The sequence below is a fragment of the Salvelinus sp. IW2-2015 genome, linkage group LG15 (genome assembly GCF_002910315.2).
Source record: "Salvelinus sp. IW2-2015 linkage group LG15, ASM291031v2, whole genome shotgun sequence".
Classification (NCBI taxonomy): Eukaryota; Metazoa; Chordata; class Actinopteri; order Salmoniformes; family Salmonidae; genus Salvelinus; species Salvelinus sp. IW2-2015.
In genome coordinates this window covers 217,599-227,730 of record NC_036855.1, presented here as the reverse complement: position 1 = coordinate 227,730, position 10,132 = coordinate 217,599, and the positions used below count along the sequence as shown (strand labels likewise).

Below are 10,132 nucleotides of genomic sequence, written 5' to 3'. Positions count from 1 at the left end.
ACACAACCCACTGGGGGGGGGGGGATGATGGAATCAATGTTGTTTCCACATCATTTAAACAAAAAATTACATTCACTTATGCGATGATGTTGAATCAACGTGTTGAAAACTGATTTGAATTTGCAAAAAAGTAATCTATTTAAGGGAATAATTACCCAACTTTTAAACCTAAATCCAATGACATGGTGACATTTGTTGAATACGTTAGATGACAACTCAACCAAAACTAGGTGTTGAAATGACATACTGTATGTGCCCATGGGGAAGAGAGGCCTGGCTATAAATATTAGTTTGCATCTGAGAGTTTTCACCATTCAATAGTAGAGACAGAACCGGATCGGGCTCTATTCAGTGTAAAGTATCGTATCTTTTTATTCATTCGTGTTGTTTTGATTCCCAGATCTGCTTGTGTGTTATTGATTCCCAGATCTGCTTGTTGCTATCGTTCTAGCCTGGTCCCTGATCTGCTTGTGCTATCGTTCTAGCCTGGTCCCTGATCTGCTTGTGCTATCGTTCTAGCCTGGTCCCTGACTGCTTGTGCTATCTTCTAGCCTGGTCCCTGAATCTGCTTGTGCTATCGTTCTAGCCTGGTACCTGATCTGCTTGTGCTACGTTCTAGCCTGGTCCCAGATCTGCTTGTGCTATCGTTCTAGCCTGGTCCCTGATCTGCTTGTGCTATCGTTCTAGCCTGGTCCCAGATCTGCTTGTGCTATCGTTCTAGCCTGGTCCTGATCTGCTTTTGCTATCCTTCTAGCCTGGTCCCTGATCTGCTTGTGCTATCGTTCTAGACTGGGCCCTGATCTGCTTGTGCTATCGTTCTAGCCTGGTCCCTGATCTGCTTGTGCTATCATGTCAAGCGGGGAATACCACACCAAGGGATGAATCTATGTCCCTTTCCCCCCCTTGTGTCCCGACTCGTCCTTCTCAAAGCACCTTGTAGCAGAAGATCTGACGTTCCGCCCCTCAGAGGAGGAACCTCAGTGCCAAGGAGAGAGAGGACACAAGGAATCAAGATTTGCCTCTGTAAAAAATGTAATACTGCAAATGATTGTTGGCATGATGTGTTTTCTTTCTATCTATCCAGGTACTAAGAACAAAGGAAACACCACCGAAGAAGCTTTACGATGATTTGCAAAACAAGACAACAACCAACATGGACGGACAATCAAATATGAAGACATTATTGTTTACAATATTTATTGGTCCGAGTTTCCCGCAAAGCGTACATTTTTTTTTTTTCTTTTTCATTCTTTTTTTCAACTTTATGAATATTACTGGTTTAAACAATATCATATTACACTAGTCACACTTTTTTTTTTTTGTGCAAATTTGATAGAGACCAAGGTCATGGATGAGAAAGACATACTGTATTAAGTATTTCACTGTTGACGAAGCATGTGACATAACAGTTGATTTTAAATTTGATCTTCACAAGCATCATTTTGTTTGGAATGGTAAAAGGTTTAAATGCTTTGTTGTGGTATACATTACACATAAAAATGTTGTTTAGGTGCTAATTTAAGATTGTTACTGTATGGAAGTTCTAGTATAATGGATATATTTAATCAAATGTTGCCATTTTAAACAATGTTTACATAAACGTGAAATATTGGTGCTACATTACTTGGGTTATGTAATAAATATCGGTGCTACATTTTGAGACCGGAGGAAAGTTAAAATACTTGTTTTTTTTGGGACTATAGAGAATGATTTACTTGTTTGTGTATATACACACATTTGCATGAGTCATTTAGCAGATGTTCTCATCAACAGTCACTTACAGTAGTGAGCGCATTTTGGATTTTTTCTCTATACAGGTAACAAAACATCCTCTTTTAAGCTAGTTCTACTGAAATTCTAACGATACTGTACATAGTGCCGGGCTCATGTGTTAGTGTTCCATTCATGATACAACACAAAGATCTGCAAATGTATTGTGAATGCAATTTAAATCAAGTTTGAATTTTATTTGAAATGGCATTTTTTTTTTTATTGTCTCAATATTTGTAGAGCGAGAAATAGGCAGTGGTAAACACAATAAATTGCTTAAAGTCCTCCCAAATCATGTCACATTTTTATCATTAAGCGACGTGGGCTATACTTTGAAAAACTGTGGCAGTAGCATAATTTAACATATTTTACCAAACCTGTTAATAATGAACAAAATCAGTTATTAAAATCTCCCAGGAATGTCAATTACAGTTGCGTGACTATTTTCCATGTTCAAGATCACCACAGCAAAATAGCAAGAGTTCAAGACATGACAAGATTGTATAAATATACCCCCAATAACTTTACATTATATTATTCTTATTGAGAGGGTTTTGAAAGATATGAACTAATTTTAAAGCATATAGGCATACACAGGAAAAGCACATGTAGATGGACTGACTGCTGAGCTGACCTGGCATGTAACTCAAAGTCAATGAAAAGTCCTTATGACTTGATGTTTAAATGGTTTAGGGAGTCTCCCCACACTGTTCCTGACCTTGACGGTCATTATGAATGCAGGTTGCGGGTGAATACAAATTCCACCTGTTGTATATCCTAACTCAGCAGAATGTGAATTGCAGGTAGGGTTAAACAATTATTTTACATTTGCCAGGTTTTCCCAGAGATCCCATTTGGAAGATTCTTGGATTGATTTTTTCCTGTATATTTTGCAACCCTACTTGCAGGCCTGATGTGACCTGTAAATCATGAGTATCAAGCCACTGTATTAAGGTAAAGCTAGGCCTCAAAGAGAGATATGTCAAATATTGAGAGATGAGATATGTCAAATATTGTCATAATGAGTTGAATTATAATGATAATGTGTCACTTGGTGAAGGCATCAGGACTGAAAATGAACGAATTCAACAACCATGTATGTCTGTCACTAACAAATACAGTCACCGGTGGCAACTCTACCATTCACTCAAAAAGGCAAGGCGTAGTTTATCATAGCTGATATATCTCAAATATGGAACTCCTACATGGTCACAGTGACTATCGGTTTGCGTAATGACTACAAAGTAACTGTACTCAGATATTCTAAGTGCAAAGGAGTGTGTGTGAAGTGTGTGTGTGAAGATCAATGTCTTCCAGGGTGACTCATTGAGACTCTGCTCAAGTCACAGAACAACATTGAATTTACCAATTGAACTTTGACTTCTAGCACGACACGGCTTTTACTCCTTATGATTAAAGACTTTTGGACACAGTAATACACACTCAGAAACAATCCATTTTACGCAGTGTGTGTGTGTGTGTGCATGAGTGTACGTGTGTGTTCAGGGGAGAATGATCTACGCCAACCAAGGGAAACCCAGTGACCCAGTACCTCCTGCTCAAACACACCCTGGAACTGACAGGAAACATCACCATCAACAGATATGGAGGAAAAAGATGAACAAAGAGCGCAACATTGGCTCAACAACCAATCCTATTTTTATGAAATCTTATTTTTATGATGACATTTGGTTGGTCAGAGTCCCATGCTGATATTTCAACTCTTATTTTATGTGCAGACAGTACACGCTCTCTCCTGCACACACACACACGCTCTCTCCGCACCGCACACAACACACACACACACACACGCTCTCTCCTGCACGACACACACACACACACACACACACACACACACACACACACGCTCTCTCCTGCACACACACCACACGCTCTCTCCTGCACGCACACACACACACACACACCACGCTCTCTCCTGCACGCACACACACACACACACACACACACGCTCTCTCCTGCCACGCACACACACACACACACACACACGCTCTCTCCTGCACGCACACACACACACACACACACACGCTCTCTCCTGCACGCACACACACACACACCCACACACCGCTCTCTCTCTCTCTATTTAAGGACAATCGTGTAACCTGCACAAGTCTGGATTGTTGTGCAGCCTAACAGCTATTTAATAGTGAAAATATAAACAGTCGGACTCATGCCATGAATGCACCACCGTTTAACCAGTGAAAATGTTTATCAGAAACCTTAAGTAGGTCAGGTAATGATCAGATCTATAATAAAGGATACATTCTTTTTAAAGGGCTCATGTCAATACAGGAAGTCAGTAAACTGTAGTTTCCGTTTTGACCTGTAATGTGTAATCTGACCACTAGGGGGCTCCAGAAGCCATGCTTATAGTAAAAGTCATGTCTTACAGTGCCATGCAGTTTATATAGCTGTAGACACAGTCTGGTGTGTTCACAATATTTCCACATCCACAGTTATTCCCCTTGATAATGGATGTCATGACTTACTGGCTCTATAGCCATGGTCTGCAATGACTTCATTGGCATGGACATGAACTGACCCCAGCTCTGATGGGGTGAGAAATGCGCGGTGTGTGTGTGTGTGTGTGTGTGTGTGTCAAAGTTCATCCCATCTGCAAAACATTAACAGTAAACTTTCTAGTGGGAATGGGGAAGGGCTTTAAAGGGGCACACGGCGGATCACAGATCAGTCCAGACATCTCAATAACACACAATACTATGGTCTGTCACAGATCTCTCCTTCTTCCAGATATACTGTCTGCAGGTGATGAGGACTTGGATGACCAGAGATGAAGTTCTGACCAGAGCAGCAGAGCATCTGTATAACCCCACACACCAGCCCCGGACCACCACCACTACACCACCAGCCCGGACCACCACCACCACCACACAGCCCGGACCACACCACTACACACCAGCCCAGACACACACCGACCAGCCCCGACCACAGCCGACAAACCGGGACCCCACAACCGCCCCACACTACTACGACCACCAGCCCCAGACGCACAACCACAGCACCCAACCACACGCACACAGCCGCCCGTACGCACCACCACAGCCACCAGCAGACACCCACTACACCACCAGGCCCGCAGCCACCACCACTACAAGTCCAGCAGCACCCCAGACCACCCACCAGCCAGACACACACCCACCACCCAGACCACCACACAAACCGCCAACACACACTACATCACCACCCCAGACACACGCACCACACCACCAGCCCAGACGCACAGACTAACGACCAGCCCCAGACCACCACACTCACACCAGCCCCAGACAAGCACCACTACACCACCAGCCCCAGACCACCACTACACGCGACCCCCGACACCTACACACAGCCACGCCCACCACTACACCAGCAGCCACAACCCACAGACCGCACCACCACCACTACACCAACCAGACCCCAACCCCAGCACCCAGACCACCAGCCCCAGACCAACTACCACGCACACCAACCGCAGACACCACACAACAGCCCCAGACCACCGACGACTACCAACCAGCCCCAGAACGCACACCACAGCCCCAGACCGACCGACTCCAACCAGCCCAGACGCGATCACCACACGCAGCCCCAGTAACCAGCACCAACTACCCCAACCACACACCACCACCAAGCCCAACCCTACACCACCAGCCCCACGCCCCTACGACACCAGCCTCCAGACACCCACAACCAGCCCGACCACACACACCACCCAAACCTCCAGACACCTCACCACCACCAAGCCGCCAGACCACACCAGCACGAAGCCCAGACCACACGCAACGCAGCCCCAGACCACACCACGCGCCAGACCGACCACCGAGCCACCAGACCAGCCACCGCCAGACCACCGCCCACCACCACCACCAGCCCAGACCACCACCAGCCCAGACCACACCACCCAGCCCAGACCACCACTACAAGACCACCACACACCAGCCCAGACACCACCACACCAGCAGCCCAGCACCACAACATCACCAGCCCAGACACACACACACACCAGCCCCAGACCACCACCACACCACAGCCCCAATACACACCACAGCCCAGACCACACCACCCAACCACCACAGCCACCACGCCAGGACAACACCAGCCACAGGACCACCAAGCACACCGACACACCAGCCCCAGACCACCACCACACCAGCCCGCCCGACCAACCACCACCAGCCCAGACCACCTACCACCACCCAGCCAACCACCGACCCACCACCCCAGACCACACCACCACAGCCAGACCACCACCAACGACAGCCCCAGACCACCACTACACCACCAGCCCCAGACCCACTTACCCCACCAGCCCCAGACACCACTACACCACCAGCCCCCAGACCACCACTACACCACCAGCCCCAGACCACCACTACAAACCAGCCAGACCACCACTACCACCACCAGCCCAGACCACCACACACCACACCCCCAGACCCCACCACCAGCCCGACCACCACTACACCACACCCAAGCCCCAGACCACCACACCACCAATTACACGCAGCCCAGACCACCACTACACACCAGCCCAGGACTCCAGCCCCAGACACCACCAGCCCCAGCCACCACGCACCTAGGACCAGCACACCACCAGCCCAGCCACCACCAAGACCCAGACAACACACCAGCCCCAGACCACACACCACAGCCCACACACACCCCGCCACCACACCACCCCCAGACCACCACAGCACCACCCCCAGACACCTTAAACACTACATCTGAACCTAACAGGCAAAAACAGCCTAGCAACCATGTATAGGGTTAAACACTAAAACAAGATGTCCCGGAGAACAGAGAGAGAGGGGGGAGAAAGAAAGAGAGCATGTTAGGAAAGACTTTGTCAGGTGTTTTTTAGGGTGGGAGGAACGTGGTTTGCTGTTTTAACATAAATAAAGGACATTATTCTCAAGAATGTTAACTTCCTCTTGAACTCCATGTCATCATCAACTCATCATCAGTGTTGGACGTGGACTGATATACACTGTAACAAATAATAACGCACAATGTAAAGTGTTCCCATGTTCAATGAGCTGAAATAAATAAACCCTATATTTTCCATATTCTTTCCCTGTGTTATGAGGAAGGATCTCTCTGCGTTTCCCTGTGGTCATGAGGCAGGAACTCTTCTGCGTTTTCCCTGTCATGAGGCAGGAACTCTCTGCGTTTCCCTGTCATGAGGCGGGATCTCTCTGCGTTTCCCCTGTGTTATGGGGAAGGCTCTCTGCGTTACCCTGTGTCATGAGGAAGGATCTCTGGGTTACCCCTGTGTCATGAGGCAGGATCTCTCTGCGTTTCCCTGTGTCATGAGGAAGGATCTCTCTGCGTTTCCCTGTGTCATGAGGAAGGATCTCTCAGCGTTTCCCTGTGTCATGAGGAAGGATCTCTCGGCGTACCTGTGTCTGAGGAAGGATTCTCTGCGTTACCGCTGTGTCATGAGGAAGGATCTCTCTGCGTTACCCTGTGTCATGCGGAAGGATCTCTGCGTTACCCTGTGTCATGAGGAAGGATCTCTCTGCGTTACCCTGTGTTATGAGGCAGGAACTCTCTGCGTTTCCCTGTGTTATGCGGAAGGATCTCCTCGTTACCCTGTGTCATGAGGAAGGATCTCTCGGCGTTTCCCTGTGTCATGAGGCAGGATCTCCCTGCGTTTCCCTGTGTCATGAGGCAGGATCTCTCTGCGTTTCCCTGTGTCATGAGGCAGGAACTCTCTGCGTTTCCCTGTCATGAGGCGGGATCTCTCTGCGTTTCCCTGTGTTATGCGGAATGATCTCTCCGCGTTACCCTGTGTCATGAGGAAGGATCTCCCTGCGTTTCCCTGTGTCATGAGGCAGGATCTCTCTGCGTTACCCTGTGTCATGAGGAAGGATCTCACTTCGTTTCCCTGTGTCATGAGGCAGGATCTCTTTGCGTTACCCTGTGTCATGAGGAAGGTAAAACTGCAACTTTTTTTTTTTTTACAGCATATTATTCAAACCACTGGGCCATTCTAGTCAAGAAGACATTCACTTGAACTTAGCAGACTCACATGATCATTTCTGTAGAAGACCAAAGTAAAGTCTCTTATTGACCAGATCAAGTGTCCTCTCTTTTCAAGTCTGCTAAATATTGAGATATTTGAAGCAGTGATGTGATTGATATACAGTATGATGTGTCTATTCGAACGGGGAAGAAGGGTGCTCTGGCTGTTTCTCAATACAGCCGGACACGCCTGTAGGAACACAGCCGGACACGCCTGTAGGAACACAGCCGGACACGCCTGTAGGAACACAGCCGGACACGCCTGAAGGAACACAGCCGGACACGCCTGAAGGAACACAGCCGGACACGCCTGTAGGAACACAGCCGGACACGCCTGTAGGAACACAGCCGGACACGCCTGTAGGAACACAGCCGGACACGCCTGTAGGAACACAGCCGGGCACACCTGTTGGAACTACCATATCTGGCAGTGCTCTGGTCACTTTCAATACACAGTAAACGTAATACCTTCACCGATGTCCTGTAGTCCACCACTCCAACGGCGCACATACACAATCCGTCTCAATTGTCTTAAGCCTTAAAACTACTTATTAAACCCGTCTCCTCTCCTTCAACTACACTGATTGAAGTGGATTTAACAAGTGACATCAATAAGGGATCATAGCTTTGACCTGGATTCACCTGGTCAGTCTATATCATGGAAAGAGCAGGTGTCTATATCTTCTTATGGCTGAAGGGGCAGTATTGAGTAGCTTGGATGAAAGGTGCCCATTGTAAACGGCCAGCTCCTCAGTCTCAGTTGCTAATATATGCATATTATTATTGGATAGAAAACACTCTAAAGTTTCTAAAACTGTTTGAATTAAGTCTGTGAGATTAACAGAACTCATATGGCAGGCAAAAACCTGAGAAGTTCCACTTCCTGTTTGGATTTTTTTCTGGGGGTGCCATATTTTCAACCAAGCTCTTATTGAATATAAAGAGAGATATGGATGGGTTTTCACTTCCTACGGCTTCCACTAGATGTCAACAGTCAATAGAACTAAGTCTGATGACTCTAATGTGAAGGGGGGTCGAAGGAGACAGAATTTAGTAATCACTGCCATAAGGTGACCATGCATTCAACAGGCACGTTCACGTGAGAGGCAGCTCCGTTCCATCTCTCAATTGAAATCGATTTAATTCTCCGGTTGGAACGTTATTCAAGATGTATGTTAACAACATTCTAAAGATTGATTCAGTACATCGTTTGCCATGTTTCTACTGACTGTAACGGAACGTTTGGACATTTCGTCACGTTATAGTGGTCGCACTTTGAGACTTTGGTTAGGGTATTTGGTAAACAATTCGAAAGTAGCTAATTTGACATAAATAACGGACATGAACGAACAAATCAAGCATTTATTGTGGACCTGGGATTCCTAGGACTGCATTCTGATGAATTCATCAAAGGTAAGGAAACATTTATCATGTATTTTCTGGTTTCTGTTGAGTCCAACATGGTGGCTAATTTGGCTAATCATCTGAGCTCCGTCTCAGATTATTGTATGGTTTATATTTCCGTAAATTAAAAAAAAAATCTGACACAGCGGTTGCATTAAGGAGAGGTATATCTATAATTCTATGTGTATTACCATTTATATTTATGTTGAGTATTTCTGTTGAAACGATGTGGCTATGCAAAGTCACTTGATGTTTTTGCAACTAGTGAATCTAACGCCTCAATGTAAACTCACGATTTTTTTATATAAATATGAACTTAATCAAACAAAACATGCATGTATTGTGTAACATGAAGTCCTATGAGTGTCATCTGATGAGAATAATCGAAGGTTAGTGATTCATTTTATCTCTATTCTGGTTTTTGTGAAAGCTATCTTTAGCTGGAAAAAATGGCTGTGGTTATTGTGGTTTTGTGGTGACCTAACATAATCGTTTGTAGTGCTTTCGCTGAGAAGCCTATTTGAAATCGGACACTTTGGTGTGATTAACAACAAGATTACCTTTAAAATGATATAAGATACTTGAATGTCTGAGGAATTTTAATTATGAGATTTCTGTTTTTTGAATTTGGCGCCCTGCACTTCGACTGGCTGTTGTCATATCGATCCCGTTAACGGGACTGCAGCCATAAGAAGATATCATGGAGAGAGCAGGTGTTCTTAATGTTTTGTCCACTCAGTGTGTGTGACTCTGGATGGACACTACATTTACTGAACCCATGAGTCTCAGATTTATTTGACAATTCTACGTTGTGAAACTGTTGTCAGGGTGAAAAGTTGGTTGGACAGAGATAATAAGGTATTAACACATTCAACACATGTTAATAAGAATGATATCAAAATCAAGACCCAGG

The 10,132-nt window shown here is 46.0% G+C and overlaps 1 protein-coding gene across 1 annotated transcript in view; it reads left to right on the top strand.

Moving 5' to 3' along the window:
* The window catches only part of LOC139028761 (uncharacterized), a 7,501-nt gene extending 1,130 nt beyond the window's left edge, over nt 1–6,371 (top strand). The window contains exon 2 of the mRNA XM_070446852.1: nt 4,630–6,371. Within this exon, the coding sequence (XP_070302953.1) occupies nt 4,630–6,371 (1,742 nt within the window). The remainder of the gene's footprint in view (nt 1–4,629) is intronic.
* The last annotated feature ends 3,761 nt before the right edge of the window (nt 6,372–10,132 follow it).